The sequence below is a fragment of the Bos indicus x Bos taurus genome, chromosome 8 (assembly GCF_003369695.1).
Source record: "Bos indicus x Bos taurus breed Angus x Brahman F1 hybrid chromosome 8, Bos_hybrid_MaternalHap_v2.0, whole genome shotgun sequence".
NCBI lineage: Eukaryota > Metazoa > Chordata > Mammalia > Artiodactyla > Bovidae > Bos > Bos indicus x Bos taurus.
In genome coordinates, this window is record NC_040083.1 from 70217536 (window position 1) to 70245394 (window position 27859).

The 27859-nt window shown below is 52.2% G+C and overlaps 1 protein-coding gene and 1 pseudogene across 1 annotated transcript in view; both read right to left on the reverse strand.

Moving 5' to 3' along the window:
* The window catches only part of LOC113897471 (liprin-alpha-1-like), a 37849-nt gene extending 12907 nt beyond the window's left edge, over window positions 1-24942 (reverse strand). Inside the window, exons 1-6 of the mRNA XM_027550221.1 lie at window positions 24787-24942; window positions 4585-4686; window positions 3949-4113; window positions 2758-2859; window positions 2333-2536; window positions 277-423 (exon numbers count right to left, since the gene is read on the reverse strand). Of these exons, the coding sequence (XP_027406022.1) occupies window positions 277-423; window positions 2333-2536; window positions 2758-2859; window positions 3949-4113; window positions 4585-4611 (645 nt within the window). The 5' untranslated portion in view covers window positions 4612-4686; window positions 24787-24942. The remainder of the gene's footprint in view (window positions 1-276; window positions 424-2332; window positions 2537-2757; window positions 2860-3948; window positions 4114-4584; window positions 4687-24786) is intronic.
* LOC113897297 lies at window positions 17297-19271 on the reverse strand (annotated as a pseudogene).
* Window positions 24943-27859: the final 2917 nt, after the last annotated feature.

The window sequence follows — 27859 nt, forward strand, 5'->3', positions numbered from 1 at the left end:
TCAGGAGTGGAATTCCACAACATGGTTAAACCAAATCCCAAATCATTCAAACCTGTAAGTTGCAGTCACCCTCAATTTTTAAACATTGGATTTCCTTTCAGTACAGTTGATTTATCATGATGTACATCCACACTTTTGAACACAGTATTTTCGGGTCATAAGAACTTTACACTGGGACTTGATTTCCAACATGGGAGTCACATGAAAAGGTCTTTACCTTCCTTCTTCAGTATTCACTACTATAAAAGTCAGACACAGGTCAGTAAAGGCCATTACCTGTCGATGCAGAGAATCCTTATTTGCGATTTCCTTTTCAGGTTTATCATCAAGGTCATGCACAGAGGAGGCTTCGCGCTGTGCGGCGAGGTAGCGTTTCTCAAGTGTCGTGATTCTCTTCTCCACGTCCTCCTTCTGGGCCATGGCCTACACCGGGCATTACAGAGGAGAAAAGTAAGTCATTATCGTGGAATACTCCAGCACACTTAAGAGTAAAAATGCTGGACTAAATCCTAACTTTCAAATCAAACATAAAATTAGCATCCTCAAAATTAAACTCCTAGACATGGCAGTTTTCTTAGACGTGAGCAAAAACGCGCCTACCTCAAATGTCACATTTGCCACGATGGCACCCATCTGTCTTAATGTCTGTCTGGCCACTCGATTTACCAAGCTTCTTTTCTACATAATAAACCCAAACAGCAAACAAAAAGTACACTAAACTACCCTGTCATTGCAAGAATTCCAGGAGGGAAGGGATCTGGCATGAAATGAGGACCTCTGTCTCCTACACCATACAGGCGGGCTTGACCCAGAACACGGAGGGACCTTCAACAGATCCAACAGGGAGCTCTGAGGCTCATTTCCTCGGGTAAAAGTTGGAAAAAATCTCATGCAATTTCCTCAAAATTAAAGTAAGAGTATCAATGAGTGGAAACAGAAGTCAAAGTGTAACACAACTGGAAGCAGCCTTCTCAAGCCTAGTTCTTCTAAAGCAGAGTTACACCACATGTCTGAAATGCTCACACCAGGACCAGAACTTGCTGCTGGTGCAACTCCCGTCTGCCAGCTCAAAATCCACTTCAGGTCCCTCCGTAGTCACTAAGTAACCAGTGTTGTCCTAACATTAAAAGTGAAAGGTCTTAAAAACGCTTTTTCCAGAATTCTCTACATATTAAACTCTGCCACCTACTCTCCTCCTATTGCCAGAGTAATGTGAACAGGTTATACAAATATGTGCAAATACTTCTGTTTTGAGTTCTCACACAGAATTACTCACACCAAGCTACTAAACAAGTACACCTGCTGGAACACATGTTGGAGGGGTTCTCTCTGAGACGGTCTCACGGTGGAGGGGTGGGGCAGGGTGGGCACTGTCTGCCTGTGTACAAAGGAAAGCTGAGGCTCACAGGAGGAGGCCTGAGCTCCCAGCACTCTTCTGTTTTCACAATGACTGTTAGGTAGTGTCTCATAAATCATGACACCCGCAGACATGACCACCAGAAACATCATGATTCTACATGGTTACACAGCACGGGCCTGAGGATCTGAGGGTGAGCAAAGGCCACTCGTCTTTTCTGACCGCCGGTGTCACTGTCACACATCCCTTCAAGGAGCGGAACCTCAGAAAACTAGAGAAGATGGCCAGGCAAGCTGCCTCAGCAGAGCCCACACAGCATGCTCCCATCTCTCCGAGAGAACGGGCTCCACAGACGTCACCAGACTCGCCTGAGTGAATCAGAAGGAAATTTCAGCATCATCGGGAATACATTCAACAGGCAGGTAGGGGGATGAACTGGGAGACTGGGGTTGACACATACACTACTGATACTGTGCATAAAGTCAACAGTGAGTAAGGGCCTACTGTACAGCACAGGGAGCTCTACTCAGTGCTCTGTGGTGAAGTTAATGGGTAGGAAATCTAAAAAAGAAGGAGATATGTGTGTGTACATATATATATATATGATTGATTCACTTTGCTGTACAGCAGAAATTGACACAGCAGGGTAAAGCAACTATACAAATCAATGAATGAACGGATGAATGAATTTTTAAAAAGGAACACACTAGGCCCCTAGAACTTGTAGAAACGAGCAGTCCACACCCAGGCTGCAGCACAGCGCTAGGGCTGCCCTTATGTTGGTCCACTGCAATGGACCGTCTGGACCAGGCCTCTTCTACCCCGAGACCTCGACGCAGAGGCAGGGAGGCCACCAGTCGTGGTCTCGCCAGAGCTCTGCTCTTGCTCACGCAGCCATCCCAAGGCTGAGACCACCGGGAGAACAAGGGACCCACATCCCACCTCAGGACGACAGACACGTCCACCATCACTCACTTCGCGGACGTCCCGCTGTAGTTTCACGTTGAATTCCTCAGACTTGAGGAGATCCTTCCTGGCCATGTCCAGGTCCTCCTCTAGGTCTGTCACCTGCGCAGAGAGGGCTGCCAGGAGCTCCTTCATCTGGCTCTGATCTCGCAACTGGTTGTTTATGATTTCCTGGAGCTGGATCACCCGAGCCAGAGAGCCGTCACAGGTTCTCTAAGGGGGAAAGGAAGCCTTAGACAGCCTTGTTTTGGGAGGGAGGGAACACAGCACTTCCGGGCAACTGGTGAGGTCAAAACTGCCTTCTGTGCTCTGGAGCTCACACGACCCTCACAGTCGCACAGAACTACATGGTGCTTTGGTGAGAGGTCCCAACAGCCCCGCACAGACTGGATGGTAAGACGAGAACCAGACAGAGAGTGAGACTGAGGACTTGCCTTTCCATTGGCACTTGGCATGTTTTCTTGCTTGGGATTTATATCAAGCACCCCGTCCATCAGTATCTTTTCTGGGTTTTTCTTCTCTTTAAGAATCATCAGCTAAAACCAAAAGTTTGAATCAGAATAAAGAAAGAAGTAAAGACAGCAAAACTCCATTTGGAAAAACTCAACTCAAAACTGAAAATACAGCATAAAAAGAAAATACATGGTGATGCTATCCATCCCAAAGAGAACCAGGTGATTAGAGTCAGAATTTGTCTTCTACTGGACAAAGGGGTACTTAAGAGATCCTGCAGCTCTGAGCCACAAGTCTAGTTTACTAGTCATTAAAATAACCCAAGTGGGAGGGTCCTCAATCAGAAAGATAAATAACATCTGACGTCCACTACAGCCTTCATACTATTTTTTAAGTGAAAGGATACAAATGACAAACCCTTCACTGAAATTACACGATGACTGATCAAACTTCTCTCTTTATGTGTGGCACCTAATTCTTCTTCTAACAAACTACACCTTTCAAGTACTCCTCGTAATCGCTCTCAACTGAAATAAAAGGGGCCGAGTCACTGTGTGTTGAAGTGTGTATATACTTTAGTGCACTTCTTAGTGTACACTCACCCCAATACATGGCTGCTGTAACAGAAGACATTTAATGCATCTCATTGACCTTAACGTCAAGAAGATCTGCTTATTAACAGCTTTAAATTTAAGTTAGGAAAAAAAATGTTCCTAAAATAATTCTATTACCTAGTTTTTAATTGCAAATTGATATACAGAATATAATAAATCTTGAGACATTTATGCCAACTAATACTTTTTACCTGGGGCTTCCCAGGTGGATCAGTGGTAAAGAATCCGCCTGCCAATGCAAGAGGGCAGATTTGATCCTTGGGTTGGGAAGATCCCCTGGAGTAGAAGATGGCCACCCACTCCAGTATTCTTGCCTGGGAAGTCCCAGAGAGAGAGGAGCGTGGTGGGCTACAGTCCACAGGGTCGCAAAGACTTGGACATGACTGAGCATGTACACAGGCAACACTTTTTAACCATATAAAATTCTGACTTCTTACAGAAAAAATGTATTTACAAGAATTCAAGAAGCTCAAAAGTCAACTAGTTACATAAATACATGCATCATCCACCTAACAAGGCAGCAAGTGTACAAATCCAGGACGGCCGGGTGGCTGGTACCTTCTCGTCCAGGGCCTTGTGGTGCTCAAACAGTGATTTCAGTGCCTTGAGCACCTCCACCTCGCTCTTCATGCCGGCTGGGGACCGCGCCTGCTGCTTGCCCATCGTCATCCGGAGCGATGGCACATATTGGGAAACCAGGCATTCCAGGTGTTCTAGCAGCAGCTGCAGGGCAGGGCCAAAGGAGCACCTTCAACTTCATACTTGAATTCAGGGCCGATAACTCTTCTCAACCTCATGCTAACACCAAAACCATGCTAAGGCAAGTTGGAATCCCGCCAGTTCAGTCTAAAGTTAGAGTGGACTTCCCCAGTGGCCTAGTAGTTAAGACTCCACACTTCTGCAGGGGTCCTGAGTTTTAATCCCTGTTCGGGGAACTACGACCTCACACACACTGTAGCATGGACAAAAATGTAAGTTAAGAGAACTCCCCCCTCAAATGTACTAAAATTATATTAGCTCTCATCATAAATTTGAAGCAAAGTATGAGAACCCTGATCGGATCCACCCCGGTCTGCTCAGTGGGAAGATGTGAAAAATGACTTGAAAACCAGACAGAGTTTAAAGACAGCAACACGGAACCCAGTGGTGACCCCCGAGGGGCAACTGTCAACACGTGAGAATCCCCCTACTGACCCTGGTGTTGTTCCTTTCGGCTCTCATTTCGGCTATCTCTTTTTCTCTTGCTAGAAGCTGCTCTCGGCATGCACTGAGTTCTTCCGTAGGGGATGCCAACTCCTAGAAAACAGTTAAATGAGTAAGTAACTAAATGCAAACACAAATTAAAAAGAGAGCGAGACTGAAGACTGACCCCGTCAAGTCTCTCCAGGCTCCACACAGAGGGTCTCCCTGCTCCTCTGGAGAAGAGGGGTCCGCTGACCCCAAGACCACACAGACCACCACAACTCAGACCGGCCTTTAGCCTCCACCTTGACCTGGCAGGCATGCGGCAGGGGAGAACCCGGAATCCAAGCCTGCCTTCTCAAGACCCAGGGAAGTCTGAGAAACTTTCCTAAACATAAACCTAACAACAAAGTGGACAAAGAGGTTCTTAAACGACACACAGACCAGTGACCTAGAACCACTGGGGAGAGGGCAGAAGAAAGGGAAGATCTACAAGGCCACCAGGCTTTGGAGTGTTCCTCTGGGAAAAAGGCTGACGGCACCCCATAGCCATCTGTTAGCCTGACTCCACTGAAGTCACCCAGTCATTCAATAAACTGGTTAAAAGGTTAAATTCATGTTTTATGTATTTTATCACAATTTTCGTGCACGCGGTACCGTCCACGTGGTGAACTTGCTCAAACTGAACCACACGGCATCTTTCATTCTTCTATTTTTCCTCGCACACGTAAAAAAAGTCCTGGGCTGCATATCCCCTACTACACACTGAATATTAAGCACCTAGAACACTGCCCAACACTTGTAAGAGGCATGTAGTAGACATGTGAAGCTATGAGGATGTATGCTATACATGTAAGCAGTAGGTAGCCATCATTAAAATACTGGACACACTGTTCTGTGCTTTGTAAGATGGGAGACGATAAGGGGCTTAGCCTTTCTGCTTCAAGGACTGACTCTATAGCTCAATCCACGTGCCCCAGTGACTCCTCCAGCCAGCGTTTCCCTTCTGGTGGGGCCCCCGGCCATCCTCCACGCAGCACCTGCACAACCACCTACAAGGTCAACCTGCTGGGGTCGATCCTGCCCAGAAGGGCAAAACGCCCTGGCTGGCAGGGACCCCCGGCAGGGCCCACAGCCATGCAAACAAAATGAAACACAGCCCCAGTGCTTTACCGGGTAAGGGCCAATCCGACGGGCCCAGCCCCCGGCTGCTCTCACGTCAGTCCACTCCGCTTCCAGAACTTGGGCCGAGGCCGAGGTCTTCCTTGTCTTGGCCTTCGCTTTGGGGTTGCAGCACTGGAAAAGTGCCCATAGGCGGGCCCTTCTGCGACCCATCCTCGCGGATGGGGGCAGTCCCCCACTCGGGGGCAACTGCTGTTTCACGGTTAGATAGCTCAGCACCGGAGCTATCACCACTGATCTCACACTATGACCACCACTATTCACACTACGACCACTGCTCTCAGACACCACTCTCACACACCGCTCTCACACACCACTCTCGCACACAACGCTCTCACACACCACTCTCACACACACCGCTTTCACACTATGACCATCAGCACTGCTGTCTCTAGAAGAAATGGCACGAAGGCTCTGCCTCCAGCATGTCTCCCAGGAGCCCGGAACCTGGAACCCACTCAGTCACAAGGGCTCCATGGTAACAGGGGGGCTGGGCTCAAGCCCACCATCAGGGGTGCAGAGAGGGGGGAGGGGCTGCCAAAAAGATGTCAGGTGAGTGTGGTGTGTGGGAGAAGGAAAGCCGTGCCCACAGCTCAGGCCCACCGTCAAACATAACCCTGCAAGGATACTGGTTCACAGTCGAACCAAATAATATAAACTGCTTCAGAAAGCACCACCACTAGGAATGAGCACGTCTTCTAAGTGGGCTTCTGCCTCCTTCACCCCCCAAACAAGCCTCCAGTAGGCTACTGAAAGAGCACCCCTGAACTCAAGGGTGTCCCCAGAACCCACTCAGGTGAGGAGGACTCAGCATGCTAGCTGCCCCTCACTCTCACCCTGAGCTCGGTCCTCCCTGACTGACTCCCTCACTCGAGCTCAGCAAGGGCTTGACCAATCTCGCTCCAGGCACTTAAAATGAACCCACAGTGGGTACAGGAGCTCCGTCCATCTGCTGCAAACTCGCCCTCTTAACTTCGACCCTGGGATGCCAGACAACTCTGTCCAATGGGGGCTGCACGGTGGAGGTTCAGGGGTGTCCCTGCCTCGAGCCGCGACAGCCAGCACCTCCCAGACCCCGCCAGGTGCTGCCCCTCCCTCCGCGCCCGAGTCTCCCACCCCCTCTCCTGGCCCCACTCCCAGCCTCGCGGCTCTCCACTCACCAGGGCACAGGCCACACTGCTCCTGGCTCAGCCGGGACCTCAGCTGTCACTTGAGGACCTCGGTCCCCAGGGTGCTTGGGGCCCTATATCCACCCCTCTCAGCAATTACGGACTCTGGGAGGGACAGAGTACAGTTTGGGGTCCCGCCCGCAGTTCACCCTGAACACATTCTCTTTTTGTTTCGCTTTATCTGCTGGAGTTCTCTGAGATGTCTTTTTAAAACCTCAACTGTTGCTTTCAAAAAGACTGTAAAATCACTGTGCTCAACTTTAAGAATAAAATCTTCATTTTCAACCTTAAAGTCAAACTGGAGGGAAGACTAAAAGCAGTCATTTTTTCAAACTGAAAAACCACGTCACAGAATACAGTTCACACAACCCCTGGCTCTTCAGCCTTCTCCTCGACCACCAGCAGCCCGTCATCGAAAGGCCTGCCCTGGGCCGTCAGGGGCAGGGGAAGAGGGCAGACCGGCTCCTCTGTCCCCAGGCCGCATGGGCCGCTTGCTCCACCTTCTTCCCAAGTTCAAGTGGCGCTGACACAGCCCGGGGAAGCTGGGGATTCTGATCAGAAACACAACCGTGGGTACTAAGCGAGGACCTCTGGTTCTTGTTTTCCCCGGTATCAAAGATGATCAATATAATTACTGTGAATTTTACATGTGGCTTCAGATGAGAGAAGACACCTAGGGCTTCCCCACTTGCAGTTACAGACGCAGGCAGCTTGTGGGTCAGCCTACCAAGAGCTACAGAAGCTAAATACATTTTAAAAAGAGGTCCTTAGGCAGCCACAATCCAAGATTTCAAAAAAGCCCAGTGAGGGAGCTGGACACTGAGAGGGCCACTCCTTCCCTCTGGGCATCTGAACAAAGCTGACTCTGGGAAGAAAAGGCAGGGAAAAAGTCAAGTAGAGGGTACTGGCTAACACAGCTCTGGATGGTTCCTTGGGCTGGGAAGACAAAAATTCGAGCTCAGGCCTGATAAGTCAGTCCGGATGTTAGAGACTAAGCTCCCCAAGAAAAGGGAGGCACAGAAAACATACCCAACACTCTGCCCAAACCGGCTGAGCGCTGAGTATCAATCACCTCTTGGTGCTCAGGAGGCAGATGGTGGGCTTCAGGACTGGGCGAGAAGGGGGCGGGGGAGGCCACGGGAAGCACCCCAGGCTTCCAGACGGACACGCTGGAGGGCTCCTCCCTGCGGTCAGGGGGAAGGTGGGTGAAGGCTGCTGAGACTCAGCTTACAAGGACACCCCAGCCTCAAGTCACTCAGGCCCTGAGTGAACAGACAGCTCTGTCCCCACTAGAGGTCTGCCTCAGAGGAACCTCTGGAGAAGACAGCATCACCAGAAACTCTAGGGTTTTCCATAGATAATGTCCATCATGCAACCAAAAAAAGCAAAAAGGGTGTAACAACAAACAGGAAAGAGAAAAAGAACTGAAACAGATCCAGAGGTATCAGATGTATATCAGCACATCAGAGGTATGCTAGAGGTATCAGATGCAAACTTCACCAGTTCAAAAATATACTTGACAAAAGGAAAAACGTCTGAGAATCAAAACCGATTCTAGAACTTTCAAATAACAGTGACTGAATTTAAGAACTCAGTCTTTGGGCTTAACATCAAATTGGACGTAGCTGCAGAGAGGATCGGTGAACTGAAGGATAGATAGGTTAAAAATATATATATAAGAAGGAAAAAAGTATAGAATATATTGAAGGAGCCTGTTGTTAAACTACATTGTTAAAAACTATAAATGGGCCCCTCATGGTGGAGAAAAGACAGAAAGGGGAATAAGAAATGCCTCCAGGGGCTGAAACTAAAGAGCCTCTTAATGAAAGTGAAAGAGGAGAGTGAAAAAGCTGGCATAAAACTCAACATTCAAAAAATGAAGATCATGGCATCCAGCTCCATCTGCTGCTGCTGCTGCTGCTGCAAGTTGCTTCAGTTGTGTCGACAGCAGCCCAGCAGGCTCCCCCGTCCCTGGGATTCTCCAGGCAAGAACACCGGAGTGGGTTGCCATTTCCTTCTCCAATGCATGAAAGTGAAAAGTGAAAGTGAAGTCACTCAGTCGTGTCGGACTCTTAGAGACCCCAGGGACTGTAGCCCACCAGGCTCCTCCGTCCATGGGATTCTTCAGGCAAGAGTACTGGAGTGGGGTGCCATTGCCTTCTCCATGGATTATAAGAACATTAAAGATACACATACACAGAGTTAACTGTGTGAGGCGATGCATATGTTGGGCAATCATTCCATGGTTCTATGGGCATCAAGTCATCACAATGTAGACCTGAAATACACAAAAACTGTATCTGTCAGTGACTCCTTAGTGAAGCTAGGGTTCTAAAATCAGGGCCTGGCACCTTATAGCTGGCAGGTGTGGGAACTCGGGTTCATGTGCAGGCTGTACACAGTCTTAATCACAGGTGAGACCTGAAGCAACCTAAGCAACTCTCCATTTTTCTTTTTCTGTTTTTCTCTGTTCTGCTTGCCGTTTGTGTTTAACAGATTCCCAGTATGGAGTGAGCAGCGTCAATGCAGCAATAATGTTCCCCATCTAAGGCAGGAGCATGTAACACCAGCAGACTTCCCAATTGCCCCGAGAGTAACTGGGGTGCTGCATCACAAAAAAAAGCAAAGAAACACAACATTCCCCGAGACAGAGCTGCCCGACGGCAGTGGGGACTATGGTCCACCAGATGTCCCAAGGGAACTCCCAGGGGCTAGGAGCCCACGCTGGGCACCTCCAGCTTGAGGCCACACTTGCCTTTCCACTATTCTGAAGGTCCTGGCAGAAGAAAGCCAGGCCATGGAAGGGGCATGGTGTGGCTGGCCCGTGGGACTCAGGGCAGGACTGACTTGGGTCTGTGCTGGGCTCCACATCCAGTCACCACTCTTGGAGTGTACAAAGTTCTTGGGATCATTGTAGGTTTCTGGCAAAAAGCAATGGAGCCAAAGTCACTTAGGATGGTTTTTAAGGAAAAAACCTCACTGAAGATTCACTCAGTGCCAGCCTCAGCCCCTACTGAGGTGCAGACTCCTGGTCATCCAAGGCTGTGCCCACAGCCCACCAGGGCAAGGGGAGCCTCCCGGACACTGGGTGACACATGGCGTTCTTCCCCCACTTTGAGTGAAGGGCTGCACCCCCGTGGATGAACCTGGCTCACCCCTCCACCTCTGATGCTGAGGCCCCCGTGACTCCCACGACCAGAGGATTCAGCCTCTCCCAGGGCCTCCGTGTCACTGCACAGGCCCCGTGCGGGCCACTCACCCAGCAGGCAGGGTGAGTCCTGTGCGGAGCCTCCCGGCTTGTTGGCCTCGCTGCACACACTGGGGCCGTGCACGAGCACCTCGTGTCCACTGAACGAGTGGATGAGGGCCTCTAACAATGACAGTGATGATGACGAGGAGGAAGAGGTGAAGGGGGCTAAGATCCAAGTGTCAGTCCCTGATTCAGGCATCTGTGCGTATTAACGCATTTAACCTCATGACAAGGTTGTGTGTCTCTGTGTGTGGGGCGGGGGGCCGGTCCTGCCACTGTTCTCACCTTGGAGCCGGCAAGTTCACTCTCAGTATCCAGGGGTGGCTGCAGCCACTGGCCACAGACTGGACAGTTTTAACACAAACTCATTCGCCCCCAGGTCTGGAGTCAGAAACCTGTGATCAAGGTGTGGGCAGGGCTCAGCTCCCTCCAGAGGCTCCAGGGGAGGGTCCCTCTGGCCTGGTCCAGCTCTGGGGGACCCCAGGCCTCCCTGGGCTTGTGGCCACATCACCCCGACCTCTGCATCCATCTGCACAAACCTTCTCCCCTGGGTGGCTCTGTGCTTCAAATCATTCCCTCTTCTCTTCCAAGCATATCCGTCATTGGATTTAGGGTCCTCATGCGTCCCGGGTGATCTGGTGCAGTGGTCAGTAACTTACTTCCTGCCGAGACTTTTCATCGGAATAAGGTCATCTTTGTGGGCTGCAGAAGGATGGATGGCTTTCGGGGCCACCACTCAGCCCAGCATACTGGTCATGAAGCCCCCGGGCAGAGCCTGACTGGGCTTGGTGCAGGGAGCTTCAAAGAAGCAGGGCTCCAGGACTTCAGTCCTAAGGCTGCCTTAAGAAGACAGTTAGGATGACACTCGGGCACAGGGACCAAATGAGCAGGGCTCCAAGGTGTGCTGGTGGGTGTGGCGCTCACCTGCAGGGAGCCTGGAGCCTGACATGATGGCCCAGGGCTGGGGGAAACAGCACATGGTTTGGGAATGGACACATCTCAGGATGGATGAAGGGAGGCAGGCATGGCCGCTCAGGCCAGGAGAGCCCAGATCTTCCTGCTGCCCTCAAGGGGCAGGTCAGATGGGCACAGGAGGGAGCCGTGGTTTAAACGACCTGGGTCGGAGTCCCAGTCTGCTGCTGTGTTGTCTCTGGCGAGTGACTCAGCCTCTCAGAGACCACCTATTGCTCCTCTGCAAATCTTTGCCATTCGTGACTTGCTTCACAGTTGGGGGGAGATATTGGTGCTCTCAGCAACCCCGCCCACCCCGTGGCTGGGGCTATGCCACCTCTCCATGACCTTGAGGCCACTAAGACTACCCCTGCACAGACTCTCTTTGCAAAGAAGCTGGAGGCCGCTTCCCCTACCATAGGAAGCCTTGTGGCACCGAGACAAGAAGCAGCAATGCCTCTAGCCTGGGGGCTCCTGGCGCGGGGATGACCACATGGGGCCCTGGGAATGACCGTGGATGGCCCCACACGGCCAACCCGGTCTTTCCTGTTACAGCTCCCATTTCTTTCTGTGTGCTCTGTTCAACCACACGCAAAGACCCAAAATATATTCCTCCGAGTCCATGGAGATTTCTCTCGACACTAGTCATGAAGCAGTGCCCAGGCCACATCCCTGGGAAAACACGCTCAGCTGTTTACGTGAGCGACAGGGTCCCTCCCAGAAAAACATCTGGCAGGATCGGGACAGGGTCGTGGGACTCAGTGGACATATGGGATGTCCTCGTTCTTACACATATAGGATGTTTTAAACCCTGGTGCCTAGCCTGACAGCAGTCTGTTCCCGGGAGGAAGAAACAATAAGATGCTGGTCCCCTCCCCCAGCTGGAAGCCCCAGAGCAGTGGCTTCTGTCTGGACTGGCCCCTCGGGTGGGGAGTCTGGAGGCCACAGAACCGCAGGGGCCTCGAGCCTTGGCGTGGGCATGGGGAGGGCCAAGGGGCTCGGGGAGGGGACAGGGTCAGGGCCCTTGCAATGGACCGCCACCAAATGCTGGACCAAGACAAGAAATAACAAACACCACACCTTAAAGTTCCTAAAGAGCCAAGAAGGCCCAGAAGAGTGACCAGGATGGTGCCGTCCGAGGTGGGGGAGGGGAGGTGGGAGGCTCGCCCAGTGTAGACTGGACGGGGTTAAACCTCTGCTCCCGGCTCAACTCACTGGAACAGCGACCTCACCACAGTCGTTCCTGGCACTTTCCTTTTAGAAGGAAGAAGGGACTCACAGGGCAAGCAAAAACGTCCCCGTGGGGGATTCCTGGTGGTCTAGGATGCCAAGGTTCCCTCTTCGTCCCCACAATTGCCTGAGCCGGCGTGTTGTGCGTCACGGTCACCCATCTCTGCTGAAGGGCAGCCACCTAGGTTGTTGGAAGTTTGGCCTCAGTGAGGCCGAGCCTGGGTTCCCTAGCTGCCCCTAGAGGGCTCCTGGGCAGCACACTTCCCCAGCCCATCCTGACCCCACAGCTGCCGCCCACCCCAGAGGGCCCCGTCACTGCCATCAGGGAATTAGGGGTGCCAAGTCTCAGGCCCGAGGGTGGTGGGGGCGCCCCCACGGCATCCTGTGTGTGCACCCCTCCCCGGCTCATGGTCCAGCAGGAGCTGTGGGGAGCATGTGTGCACAGCAGGGACACACAGGACGGCTCCCGAGCACCGCCGGGCCAGGAAGCCACGGAGCCAGGTGGGAGGCCTGGGCCAGACTTCTGACCACCACAGGGGCCTGGTCAACTTCCCCCCTGTGCCCTCGGCTTCCTCAGCTCCAAGGATAATACCACCACTCGGAGGGTCTCTGATGCCAGGGCTGCTCTGTGGGAGAGGTCGTGTTCTCCGCAAATGTGTTGAAGGCACGTGATGCCTGGTCAGTCCCTAATGACCGGGTGCATTCTTGGCAGCCCTGGGTCCTGCCTGCTCTTCCTGTTGGCACTGGGGTCCCACATGGGTGTGAGCTGGAATGCTGGTTCCAGGCTGGGTCTGTCTGCTTAGGTGACCGACGGGTCCCCCAAGAGGGAGAGCGTCTGGCACGGGGTGGGCCTCACCCCCTCCTTCTCCTGATCGGCTCCAGGACCACCCTATTTCCAGTTCCCGGAGTAGGAAGACAGGGGCCCTTTCTGGGTCACTTTAACATCTCACAGGAGCCTTGCTTGATGATATTTGCTGAGTGATCCAGGGGGCTGGGGGGACAGTCCTGCTGAGCTCCTACTGTGTGCTGGCCGAGGATGCTCCTGCAGTCCTTCCCCAACCTCGGCAGCATCCTCAGGTTCATTTTAATACTCGTGGACGAGGCGGCAGGCTGGGACTGCCACTGGGGGCTGACCCTGACTTCCTCACGCCTGCCCTCCACCTGGACGGCTCCCGAAGGGGACAGAAAAGTGCTCAGTCCCTGGGCAAGGGTCTGCAGGGAGGCATTTCTGCACCGTGGTTTCTGCTGACCATGTCTGCACCGCCCAGGAGGAGCAGTCACATGGGGTGCTGGCATAAGCATGCCTTCTACACATCCTGGATGTGGTACTCTCGACTGTCTCCAGTGAGCCAGGACCCAGAAGGCAGTCTCTGAGGGAGCTGGGGCTGCAGGACTGGCTGGGGCGGATTTACCCCTCAGCTTCGGCATAGGGTCTAGCTCCCAAGGCCTGGCTTGTTGAAGGAATAAAAGACATGTATTCATTCACAGTCTGCTTTGATGATTGGTGGGTAGGTTACTCAGATCCACACTCTCATGGAAAACAACAACAACAAAAAAGTGTCACGCCTTCAAGTTGCTGAAGACCTGAGAAGGCCCAGAGGAGCAACTGCCCAAGAGGAGGAGTCTGATAGAAGACCCCTCCCTCCCCATGGAGCTGGACTCCCAGGAGACGACACTTTCAGGTGACCCAGAAACCACCTCCCTTCTCCAGCCGCTGGAATTACAAGGAAGGTGGTTCTGGTGCTGAGCAGGAGAAGGAGCGGGTGAGGACCCCGGTGGGTCCAGGCATGTCACCCTGGTTCAAGGTGATCCTATCCATAACACCCTCAGATGAGTGGAGAATGCAAGTGCCAAGTCTTTCTGGATAAGGACACCTTCTTCCCAGGCTTGGGAACTGCCCCACGGGTTATGGAAGGGTGGCGGCCATTGTGGAAGAACACCAGGCACACCAGGATGAAAGACAGCTGGAGGAGAACCAGCAGAAGTGACCCCCTCAGCTTTGGGATTCTGAGAGGATTTGATGGATAATAAATCTAATCAATCAGCTAAGCTCACCTTATTTAGAGAAATAAACCTCAAGATAGAAAGGTCCTGCACAGGACAGGAAACCATTAAAGAAAATCACACAGCCAACTTGGAAGAGAACCAAACAGAATGGGCAGAAATAAAAACGTGTCATAACGAGAAGTGAAAATACAACAGACACGTTTGAAGACACTTGACCTCTTCAGGAAAAGGAGACACGTGGCCACACAGCAGGGGCACGCTGATAACATATGCAGCCCCCTGCCCAACCCCCTGCTCTCCAGGAAGAAAAACCAACTCTGATCTGTAGCTACATCATTTGCCAATTTCTGTGGTGTAAATACTCCCGCCATGGCCTGTTTCATGTACCAAAGGGTTAACACCCAGCTGGCAGAATTCCCAATGAACCAGAAAGAGCTGACTCTGGCACACAACTGGCCTAGAGACATGGGAGGACGTCAGAACTGCAACCAGAGGGGCACAGATATCAGCCCGACTACCTGGGACCAGGAAGAGCCGTCCTTGGGAACTTTAAAGACAAGACTCTTAAAACATGTCCAGAATTCACTTTATAACTTTGCCATTTCCTTCTCCAGTTTATAACAAGTATGCTTCCACAAAACCAAGAGAGGCCCAAAGGAAGCCAGGTGGGGTGTATAAAAGCCTCAGCACTTAAGACTCAAGAGACATAAAAACATTATGGCCAAAGAAATGAATATGTAATGGTAGAATTATGAATAGAGATATGAATAGCTTCGGGACTAGACAATGGCCCCTGACACCTCACTGTAGGAGAGGCTCATGGCATAGGCACTAAGCCTGGGGGTAGGAGTGAGATGGCGGCTGAAGACCACATTTTGTTGTTGTTCAGTCACTAAGTCACGTCCAACTCTTGGAGACCCCATGGACTGCAACACACCAGGCTTCCCTGTCCTTCACCACCTCCCAGAGCTCACTCAAACTCATGTCCATGGACTCAGTGATGCCATCCAACCATCTCATCCTCTGACACCCTCTTTAGTCCTCCTGCCCTCCATCTTTCCCAGCATCAGGATCTTCCAATGAGTCAGCTCTTCACACCAGTTGGCCAAAGTACTGGAGCTTCAGGTTCAGCATCAGTCCTTCCAATGAATATTCAGGGTTGATTTCCTTTAGGATTGACAGGTTTGATGTCCTTGCAGTCCAAGGGACTCTCAAGAGTCTTCTCCAACACCACAGTTCAAAAGCATCAATTATTTGGCACTCAGCCCTCTCTATAATCCAGTTCTCACGGTTCAGGGCAAAGAGTCTGACACGAGGACCCAGCACCCAGGTTCAAGTGCTGGCTCTGCCCCTGTCAGACCCAGTGGCCTTGATCTCCTTGCCCCACCTCTCAGAGCCTCAGTTCCTTCCCTCAGTAAAGGCATCTGACCCCTGTACCACAAGTCAGGTCAGGATGCCCACAGAAGGTGGGGTAGGGATGGGGCTTTGCATCCAGGCTGACAAGTCCCTGACAACATCTGTTGCTGCATTATCCTTACATACGGAGTTGTTGAAATTAGACTTGAGGTGCCTCCAAGTCGAGAACCCCCATCCCAATGTCCAGGCTATGAGGAGGGACCCCTGCCCCCCAACTCCATGCTCATCACCACACTCAGCCAAGTCTGGGAACTGTCTCGGACACCAGCTCATGCCCACAAGGCCTCAGCTGGAAACTGCAAGAAACATCCCCCTCTCCCCTCTGTTCCATGTCCACGGCAACCCTCCCCACCCGCCAGCAGATGAAAGCCCCTCCATTCTAGGATGGAAAAACCAAGGTCCCAAGTGGGGAAGCCCCTTGCCTGAGGCTGTTCAGCCCCCAGGAAGTGGCCAGCCTGGGTCTGGACCCACACACGTGGCCTCAGAGGGTCTGTGCAGGGTCTGAGCCTCCCTGGGAGCTCAGGTACCCTCACCGCCTGACCAGCCATCCTGGAGTCTGGTGTGGAGGCGGCTGCCATCCTCCAGCAGGCAGTTGTTCGCTTGCTTTTCAAAAAACAATATCCACAAAGACGGGAAACAGATACCACCATGGCCCACCAGCTCCAGGGAGGAATGAGGAGAAACTACAGCCTGCCAGCCCTGGGGTGCCGTGGCGAGCCCTGAAAGGCAGCTTGAAAGCAAACTGACATTGTAGGGTTCACGTGTCTGCGGCCTTAACAATTCTGCCAAATCCGGAGTCAAGTTCAACATCAGGGAGGTGTGGGCCTCGGTCACCCCCAGTACACAGCCGGGGGTTTCCTGTGTGGCCTTATCAGCAGTTACCAGTGGACATAAATAATGCCCTGGCTTTGAGTTTGCACTTGAAAAATGCTGATGGGTTTCAGTTACAAGGAAACATTTTGGCCCACAACCTGCTCTTTTTTTTTTTTGAGTACTTGGGCCCCCATGGACCAGACGTGGTTTATTCAGTGTGTGAGACAGGAAGCTGCAATACTTTGGCCACCTGATGCAAAAGAGCCAATTCACTGGAAAAGACCCTGATGCTGGGAAAGACTGAAGGCAAAAGGAGGAGGAGGCAGAAGAGGATGAGGTGGTTAGATAGCATCACCGACTTAATGGACACGAATTTGAGCAGACTCTGGGAGATAGTGGATGGATGGAGGAGCCTGGCGTGCTGCAGTCCATGAAGTCACGAAGAGACGGACACGACGTAGTGACTGAACAACAAGTGAGCAGGGGAAAGGACACAGTTGAGCTCACAAATAGGCCCAAGGACTCCCCAGGGCTGTCAGAGCCTGTCTTAGCTCTGACTCCTTCCAACCCCTCCCTGTCCTCAGGGAAGACTGCAGGGTCACTGGGCCTCACGGCTTAGGCCCAGGGCAGGCAAGGATGAAACTCCAAGCCAGCTAGGCACAGTCCAGGGGTGGGAAGAGAGCCAAGAGCACTGACCCACGAGGCCCTACATGGCAATGGAGCCGTCCCGGAAGTCCATCCTCCCGACGAGGATGCTGACCACAGCCGGGGGGCCGTCTTGGCACCGCTGCTGGTCGTCACGCACCCTGACCTCCTGATCCTCACTCTCGCATGAGAGCAGCAAGCCCTGGGTCCCCAGTCCCTGGGCTGCCTTGTGATAATCAGTGTAAGCCAGGCCACAGGCCACATTGCTGCCCAGAGAGGGCACGTGCTCCCTGGAAATCTGGGTTCAGCCAGCATCATTTCCTATCAAGGCCATCACTGGGATCTTGTGTCTGACGAAGGTGTCAAATTCGAAGAGACTATAGCCAAACGCTCCATCCCCAAACAGGCACCAGACCTCAGCATCCAGCCGACACAGTTTGGCCCCAAGTGCAAATCCGGCGCCAACCCCCAGAGTCCCGAAGGCCCCAGGATCAAGCCAACACAAGGGCCCACGGGGCTGCACCAGGTAGGCAGCTGTGCCCACAAAGTTCCCGCCATCGACCCAGGATGGGGTTGTCAGGCAGAGTGTCCTCCACCAGCTGCAGGACCCGCACCGGGTTAAGATGCTGGGCTACGGGCATCAGTGCCTTCTCCCGAAAGGTCTGCTCCTTCTGTTGGTCAGCTTGCCGAAGCTCCTCTGCCCAGTCTGAGGCCCACATCTGACCCTGGAGGCCCTCCACCAGCTTCACCACAAGGAGCCCACATCTCCCTGCACAGCCTCTTGGGGCTTCCAGAAAATGTCTGAGTTGATCAGGACAACAATGATTTTGCTGCTGCAGCTGAGGACACACCCATAGGACAGGCGGAAGTGACACACTGCTCCTGCCAGGACAACCACGTCTGCCTTCTTCAGGGCGGCCCTGCGGTTCTGCTGGAAGTGGAGGGGGTGGTTGCGGCCCAGCAGTCCCCGTGCCATCCCCGCCAGGAAGCAAGGGATGCCCAGGTTCTCCACGGCAACCCAAAGCTTGCCTGCGGATGTTGGAGGCAGCAGGGCCTGGCTCCTAATTAGCATGAGGGGCCTTTTGGCCCAACTCTAGATCTCCACACATCACTGAACCTGCTGGGGGGAGGCCTGGGGAATGTCCAGGGGCAGAGGCCCCTCAGGCTCAAGCTCCCAAGCTCCTGCAAAGGGGTTGGCCAGGGGATTTGCTAAGTACCAGTGGACCGCTGGACTCATGACGACCTTGGGCGGCTTACCTGGCACCATCTCCTTCTGAACCATGAAGTAGGGGTACAGCACGTCCAGAGGCAGTTCCATAATCACCAGGCCAGGGGTGCCTGACTGTGCAGCAGCCATCGCGGCCCTCAGGGTGGGGATGATATCCCGTACTCTCCGCACAGAAGCACAAAACTTGCAGAGTGGCCTGAACAGGGCTATCTGATCAACTGCCTGGAGTGCACCCCGATTCTGCAGCAGGGTGTTGGCAGCCCCACCCAGGAGCAGGACTGGGGACTGGGCTATCTGGGCATTCTTCACCGCAGTCACTGCGTTGGTGAGGCCGGGGCCGGCCGTCACTGCTGCCACGCCCATCGTCCCAGTCAGGCGGGCCACAGCATCAGTGGCAAACACAGCTGTGACTTCGTGGTGGGTGTCCACCACGCAGATGTCCGGCTTCTCACAGGCCACCAGCAGTGGCGAAATGTGCCTGCCGACCAGCGTGAAAAGGAAGCGCACACCGTGGGCCTTCAGCACGGCTGCCACATTCTCCCCACCATGCCGGATGCTTGCCGTGTCCACCTTGTGCATCAACTGATAGAAGAGCCCCAGGCGGTGAGCGGCGCCCAGCAAGGCGGCCACTAGCGTCCTGAAGGCCAGCAGCAGGAAAGAGGAGAAGAAGCCCCAAGCTGGGGCGGCAGCCGCCGTGGTCTCCATGAGCTGACACCTGCTTCTCAATGGGTCGGCGGGAAGCCCCGCCTCTCTTTGATATCAAGGACCCGAATCTTCGTCCTAGTGGTGAGCCCACCCCACGACTACACCCCCACCCCCAAGTCAGCGTGCATGACCCTCTCCTGAAGCTGAACCCCTCCGCTCCAGCGAGCGCCTGGACTCCAATCTGAGTCCCGACTCCAGGCCGTGAGTCAAGGTCAGATCGTTTCAGGATGCTCCTCCTACCCCAGTGGCACTTTAGCCTTCATCCATAGGAAATGGCGCTGGCTCCAGAGGAATTCCCAAGGTGCTCTTATCCCTTTCCTGGGAACCCTGGCCGCTAACGCCGCCGCCAGCCATCGGAGGGACAGAGCAGTGGGGGATGGGCAGAAGAGGCACTCCTGCAGAAGGCAGGCCTGGGCCGCCTGCCTCCAGGACCTTTCCCCACCATTTCCATCCTGTCTGCTGTCCAAGGGGTCTCTGACATGACACCCCTCCTGGACCTTCATGTGTGAAACTGACTTCGGGGGCCGTCTTCTGGATCAAGGTGTCAGATCCTAATTTGACAATGAGGGCCCCTTTTGTGGGTGGCTGGGGAAGCAATTTTTAAGCTGAGTTCCTCTGGGCCCATGGTGCCTGGCGGACGATGGAGGGGCAAGTGGATCACCTGTGGTCACAGCCAGTCAGCCAGGCTCAGCCTCCATCTGTCCTATACGCAAAGTTATGAGCACGTTTCTTCCAGACCCACCACTTCCCCCTCCACTGGGTTCCTGGCCCGGGCACCCAGTGTTGTGTACAGGTCTCTGTCTGGGGCACCTCTGGGGCACTGGACAGGGGATCGGGGACTTGCGTGGACACGGTAGAGGGGGGCCTTCCTTGGGGAAGTTTCTGACAGCTCCTGGGAAACAGGCCTGCACGCTCCTCGCACCTCTAAGCATGGACCAGGGTCATCAGTTTATACACCCTGGGAGCAGGTGAGAAGCGCGCTGTGGGGCACTCCTAGACCTGCTAAAAGTCAGAACCTGCATCTTGACGACCTCAGGGGCTTCCGTGCACACCCCAGGACCCTGCACCAAGGCAGCCAGGCCAAGGCTTGGTCCCCGACAGACCATCTACCCTGCTCAGCCCTCCAACCACGTGCTGTGCCTCCCCCACCCATGGCTGTACTCGAGGGGTCCCGTGTGAGCTTCCCCCACTCCTGGGATAACCGCTCGTGTGTAAAGGCTCAGCTTTGTGGCAGGGTGAATGGTTCCTTCCAAAAGAGACACCCACATCCCAACTCCCCATATTTGCCGGGGGGCCTTTTTTTGGAAATGGGGTCTTTGCAGATGAAATCAAGTTAGATAAGGTTACAGTGGATTAGGTGGGCCTTGTGCAGGATGATGGGTGTCTTTATAAGAAGAGGAGAGACACACAGAGAGAAGGAGGCTGTGTGAGGAGGAAGCAGAGGCTGGGGGGATGTGGCCACAAACCCAGGAACACCTGGAGCCCCAGAAACTGGAAGAGTTGGGAGTGACGTTCCTCCAGAGCCCAGGTCTGGGGGCCCAGTCCTGCTGACCCTGGACTTTAGACTTCCGGCCCCCAGAACGGGGAGATAATTGATTAGTATTGTTTTAAGCCTTCCCACCACCCAAGTTTGTGGTCGTCGGTATCAGAAGCCCCACCTGGGACACTCAATGTTCTGTGTCCCTAAGATCCACCAATCGACCGCTACCTCATCCAGGCCAGTCTTCCCCTGGTCATCATGGGATGTCTTCTCAACAATAAACCTCCTGACTCGGGAGAAAGGCTCACGCTGCACATAGGGGCCCCATCTGTGTGGGGCTCAAAGCCCCACACGCCAGCTGGCCCAGGGGAGCAAAGGGGGTCAGACATCTCTGAGCCCCCGTGATCTCCACACCCTGCCCAGTCAGAACTGCAGACGACCGGGCCAGCAGACATTTCAGGAGGGCAGACTTGCGTATCTGCCCCCATTCCTCTTGCTTCACTGGGCTTCGCTTGGGCCTCCCTTGGGGCTCAGCAGGTAAAGAATCTGCCTGCAATACAGGACACCTGGGTTCGATCCCTGTGTTGGGAAGATCCCCTGGTGAAGGGAAAGGCTACCCACTCCAGTATTCTGGCTTGGAGAATTCCATTGACTCTATAGCCCATGGGGTCGCCAAGAGTTAGACACGACTGAGCAACTTTCATTTAATTCATCCCTGCTTCTGGTCCAGCATGTCCAGCTGCCCTTCATGTTTGGGCCGGGGGGACACTGGTAACATCTGGGGACATTTTCAGTTGCATTTATGAATGCTGCAAGATATTAAATGCCAACGACACCAAGGCTGAGAAATCCCACTTTAAGACTCTTCATCTTTTGGGGGTCATTGTTTGAGGATCCAATGGAGTCCATGGATTTCTTTCTCCCTGGGGAAGCATGCATAAGCCCCAAGTTTGTTTCACAGTGGGCAAGGTCATGTGGCTGGGCTCTCTCTGAGGCTATCTTGTTCCCCAAACCCTCTCACTTCTTGGAATCAGAGCACACCCGGGAATGGGTCATCCCGGACATCTCTCCGCTAATTGGGCTTGTGTGGACCCGCACACACCCCGCTTGCTACCTGTGCCCAGCCAGCCCGTGAATAGACTCTGGTCTCCAGCAGGGGCAGGCAACAGGCTTCCTGGGGCCTGACTCATCTCAGAGGAAAGCTCGGGTTTGCAGGGGCCATGGAAAAATCGGTAATGAATTGAAGACACCACAGGAAGATGGCTCATGCTCAGCTCCAGCTTTTCAAAATCTTGAACCATTAGTTTATGCCACGATAAGAGTTTCACCTAAAAAGGGCCCAATCAGGGACTTCCCTGGTGGTCCAGTGGTTAACACTCTGCCTTCCAATGCAGGGAGTGTGGGTACAATCCCTGGTTGGGGAACTAAGATCACTGCATGCCTCGAGATGTGGCCCCAAAGTTTTTTTAAAAAAAGGTCCAATCAACCGCTGAAAAACTTTTAAGGCTATAGAATCAAATTATCACTGAAATTTGGGGTCACTGTGACTTTGTGATTTGTATTAATAATAAGAAATACATTTTTGGCCTTTGTCCCCCGGTCCTGGCACAGAGCTCCTAAAACTCTGGGAATTACCTAAGTGGGGAGAGCAGACAAGGTGTCTCTTGTTAGGTGAATGAGGTGACTTTTCAAAGAGTGCCTCCTTTCCAAAGAGGGGCGCTGCTTGCCAGGGTAACTAAGCACATGGTTAGAGGATTGGAACTTTCAGTCCCTCCCCTGCCCCCGCCCACCATGTCCGGGAAAGCCAGAAGGGCTTCTGCTTGAAGCAATCACCAACAACCAGTGATTTAATCAATTGTGCTTGTGTGATGACTCCTCCATAAAAACCCCCAAACAGAGCCTCGACAGCTTCTGTGTTGATGAACACATGCAAATTTGGGGAAAGTGAGGCTCGGAGAGTGTGAAGTTCCGTGCCTCCCACACACACACACACCATGTCCTGTGTATCCCCCTCCGTTGGCTGTTCCTGAGTTTATTACCTTTTACAATAAGGCTGTGATCTACTATGCAACATGTTTCTCTGAGTTCTGTGACCACTCGACAAATTAATAGAACCCAAAGTCATTAGAACCTCTGAACGGGTAGCCAGTGGGTCAGAGCGCAGGTGACAATCTGGGCTTGCAAATGATGGCTGGAGTGGGGGGAGGGTCTTGTAGGGCTGGGCCTTTAACCTGTGGGGTCTGGAACTACCCCCAGATAGGCAGAGTCCACACTGAGTTAAGTTGCAGGACCCCCAGCTGCTGTCACAGAAGAGCTGGGTGGTGCTGGGGAAACAACGCATGCATGTTGGAACTGGAAGAAGCCTCGTCACTGATTAGTACAACTCGATCTTTCCTGGTGGCCATAACCAATGTCTTTATGCTTGATGTTTATTTCAAAGTCAGAAGTTTTAAAGAAGATATGTGTGCTGAAGGATTTAATTGGACTTGGAAAGGCTATTCTTTCTCCTGTGTGAGCATGGCCATTCCATTATCATATGAGCAATAATGATATCTGACTGAATATTCACATCACCAGTGAGAATGACCCGAGTGCCAGACTCTAAGTTAAGTACCTTAGGATACCCCAGTGATGTACTGACTTGTTTCCCAGGTGGTTCAGCAGAAAAGAACCTGCCAGCCAATGTAGGAAATGCAGGAGACCTGGGTTCAATCCCTCGGTGGGGAAGATCCCCTGGAGGAAAAATGGCAACCCATTTCAGTATTCTTGCCTGAAAAATTCCATGGATAGAGGATCTTGGGTGCTACAGTCCACAGGGCTGCAAAGAGTTGGACACGAATGAGCAACTGAACATGCACACAGTTGTGCAAATACTGTTGGTATCTCTTTTTGACAAATGGTGAAACTTCATGGCTGTTGGTGTTCAGTCATCCGATTTTGTCTGATTCTTTGCGACCCCATGGACTATACCCTCCAAGGAATTCTCTAGGCCAGAATACTGGAGTGGGTAGTGTTTCCCTTCTCCGGGTGATTTTTCTGACTCCCCACATATTATAAGACTAAACTTGAGAATTCTTGTTTTTTATTTCATTTCAAATAGCCTCTGGGTATCTGAAAGGACAGTGTAGGTACTTTCAAGATGTCTTCTGCAAAACAAAGCCCTTTTGGCAAATATGGTCATGATATCCAGGTCAGTGCTGCTGTTTTAAGTGTCACATCTCAGCCAGAAGGCAGATCCGAAGCTCTTCCTCTGGCAGAAACAAATTCACAAAATAAGCCAGGAAAGAGAGCTGGAAAAACAAACCACACCAACAACTGGAAAAGCATTCCTCATGAGACAAAGCTAGAGAACAACCCAACATCCTTGTGGCCCAAAAACCCTCTTGGCAATGAATGTTCAGTAAGGAAGAGATGAAACATATCAAGTTCTAAGGAGAGGCAATGCCCATGGCCAGTGTAGTTTAGAAACGGCCTGACTGCTCAGATGTAGACACACACAGTGTAAACCCTTTGCAGACAGGAGTGATGGTCATCACCATAGTAAGTGTTTACTCTGGTGACAACCTGCCCTGGGCACCACATAAGGGAGCAGACCTGATGCTCTTCCTCTGCCCCCACACCATTCACTCATGAAGGCAGCTCAGGTGCTATTGTGCCCTGCCTGCCTGTCTGGCTCGTCCATGAGCTGTGACCACCTCCAGGGAAGGACTCCGCCTTCTCTTCTCTCTGCACCAGGAACCTGCACACAGGAGGCCTTCAGAACCTCAGGAGATTCACCACACCCCCACTATAGCCAGAACCCTCCCCAGGCATTAAAACAGCTGTGGAGTCACTTTGACTCAAGCCCTGGTTACCGATCCCTGGAACCTACTACTGCCTCTACAGCGTGAATAATCAGGTCCTTTATACACAGATTCCCGGCTGTGAGATACGAGCTTTGGATTCATTGTCAGCTGTATCCCTCCCGTGGCAGCCAGGTGGGCCGCGATGCAGACAAAGGAGCTCATGAACTGAGTTTCAAGCGAGGCACTGAAAGGACAGCAATGGATGTAACATGTTGCAAACTGAGGGAGGGTCCCTACATGTCTCATGTCAGCGTGGTTCAGACAAGCTGACAGACAAGCAGGAGAGGACTCACAGGCAGACGGCTTCCTTCCGCTTTCAGGTGGAGCTCTGGGACCACAGCAGGAACCGGCACTCTCAACCCCTGGGCTCAGCAGCGGCCTCATTCTCAGGCCAGCAGCTCTGCCCTGATGGGCTCAGGATGGCCACCAACCGCCCCAGGCTGACCTCATGCCCCTCCCACTGCTGTAGCCTGACCTCACCCAGCCCCACCCCTTCTGGCAGAAGGCCAGCTCTTCTTCCCTTGATTCTTGCGTGAGGCCTGGCCCTGGGCCCCGATTGGTCATCGCACCAGTCCTGAGCCAATCACGGTGGCCAGAGGGGATAGAACACACCGATTGGCCAGGGCCAGGTCATGTGACCATACTCTCCAGGACACACGTGAGCTGCTTTTCCCTTATCCGAGGTGGAGACAGTGCGATACCCCGAGAGGAGGGCTGAGAGTCTAGTCACTGTGTCTTTGTGCTCAGTGTCCTGGGGCATGCCCCGCATCCTCTCTACTCACCACTTTGTCCTCTGCAGGCACAATATTCATGACACACCTCTTCCCTTCCCAAGCGCTGTTTCACCCACATTCAAGGGAGCCGGGCCTCCTGTTTGAAGATAGGTTTGGAGATCCTCTCCTAACCTCTGGGCTTGTTTCTTGTATCATGTTAGAATAATTTATTCAGTCTAAAAACCCCCACAAGCACCACCACATGCTGCTTTGCGTATTCAGGATTTTTAGCTGTTCTGAGTTGAGGGCATGGCACACGGGCCTCCCAAAGGGAATGAATTTTGTCCAAGGAAGCACCTGAGAGGCTAAATCAGTGAATCACTTTGCTGTACACCTTAAACAAATTATTGTAAATCAACAATACCTCAACTTAAAGAAAAGATATTCCTTCATCAAAAATTGTTCGAAATTTTGTAAAGTTTTTCTTTCAATTGTTGGTTCTTCAGTTCCGTTCAGTTCAGTCGCCCAGTCGTGGCCCACGCTTTGCGACCCCATGAATCGCAGCATGCCAGGCCTCCCTGTCCATCACTATCTCCTGGAATTCACTCAAACTCACATCCATCGAGTTGGTGATGCCATCCAGCCATCTCATCCTCCGTCGTTCCATTCTCTTCCTGCCCCCAATCCCTCCCAGCATCAGGGGTCTTTTCCAATGAGTCAAATCTTCGCATGAGGTGGCCAAAGTACTGGAGTTTCAGCTTTAGCATCATTCCTTCCAAAGAAAGACCAGGGCTGATCTCCTTTAGAATGGACTGGTTGGATCTCCTTGCAGTCCAAGGGACTCTCAAGAGTCTTCTCCAACACCACAGTTCAAAAGCTTCAATTCTTCGGCGCTCAGCTTTCTTTACAGTCCAACTCTCACATCCATACATGACCACTGGAAAAACCATAGCCTTGACTAGATGGACCTTTGTCCGCAAAGTAATGTCTCTGCTTTTGAATATGCTATCTAGGTTGGTCATAACTTTCCTTCCAAGGAGTAAGCATCTTTTAATTTCATGGCTGTAATCACCACCTGCAGTGATTTTGGAGCCCCAAAAAATAAAGTGTGACACTGTTTCCCCATCTATTTCCCATGAAGTCATGGGCCAGATGCCATGTTGGTTCTTAGTGTGTGTCTAATTGGTTTGGTGGTGTTTTGTGAGGTAGGGATCCAACTTACTTTTCCATATGGATACCAAATTTTCCCAAAGGGACGATTCCTTTGTTCTTTCTCCTGGAAGTGTCCTTTCTGGGTTTACATATTAAGAAGCTTTTTTTAAAATGCCAAGTATCAAGAACTTCAGAATTTCTTAATTTGTAGAGCACCCCAGAGGCATGTTTCCATTTCTGTGTCTTCTCTTTGCATTTCACCATTGCCAGTCTCTAGTATACACAAGTACCCTCAGAGGGTTCTCTGTAGTGAACCGTGTATGTTTCTGTGAGAACAGAGGATGTGAGCATGGAGGAGGGTCTGAGTCCATAGTGACCATGTGACCATGCTCAGCACCCCAATATTAAGTCTGGCTGAGACTTCCTAAGGCAAGGTCTGCGTTTCTTCCTCTCCGTGTCTGGATACGCAGAACAATGTTGGTGGATTGGGACTTGGGTCTCTGAGTCCAGCAATGTAGAGATATACCCATAGCCTGCTTTTCCATTATATTTTCCTCCTGTGGGCTCTGCTGAGCTGGTGTGGAGATATTTCTGCTAAAGGCTCGAGAGGTAGTCAATCCTTCTGCTTCTCATCCCCTGCCTCATCTGTACTTCTGTCATTTTTTTAAAATATAGCTAATTTTCAATGTTGTTAGTCCTTGTGTCATTCTGACTCTCAGGCACCTGTGGTTTAATAGACCTCCAGCTCCTGAGAGCTTTTTGCCTGGTGGAGACATGGAGAACTCAGGGAGCAGCACCACATCACACTGGAGCCTGGACCAGAGAGAAGGTTCTTGCCAGGAAGGCTCCGTCCCTGCTGTGGGGGGTTCGGAGTTATCACTTCTGATTGTGCATCCCCCGGGCCCTCGGTGCAGGCCCCACTCTGAGATCTGGAAAGGAGGTGGCTTCTCTCATCGACACAGAACTAGTATTTTTTTGTCCTCGTCCTTGTCCAGTCCCATTTGGTTCCCAGGCTCTACCCTTGACCCTCACCCACAGGATCAGGAGAGCCCAGTTCTAGAGGAATTTCATACAAGGAGAGGCTCCTGGAGACACTCCAACCCCCGGGCCTAAATAAGCATTTCCTTGGAGTTTCACAGCCCTGGGAGGAGATACTGGGTTTGTGTCCATTTTACAGTTGAATATGTTGAGACTCAGATCACTGTGTGATTTGCCCGGGGTCACACTGCAGGTCAGCAGATGAGCTGGGATTTGAACCCAGACTCTGTGTCTTGGAGCCCATGACTGTACATGTGTTTCTGCCCCTCGGTTAAATTTATTCCAGTATTTTTTTTGGGGGGGTGCATTTGTATATGGGACTGTTTTGTTCTCTCTCTGATTGTTCATATCTTGCTATATTGCTGAGTTTATTAGTTTTAATGGTTGTTATTGGTGGAGTTTTTATGGTTTCATATAAATCCTGTCGTAATCGAATATGACAGTGTAACTTCATCTCTTCCTT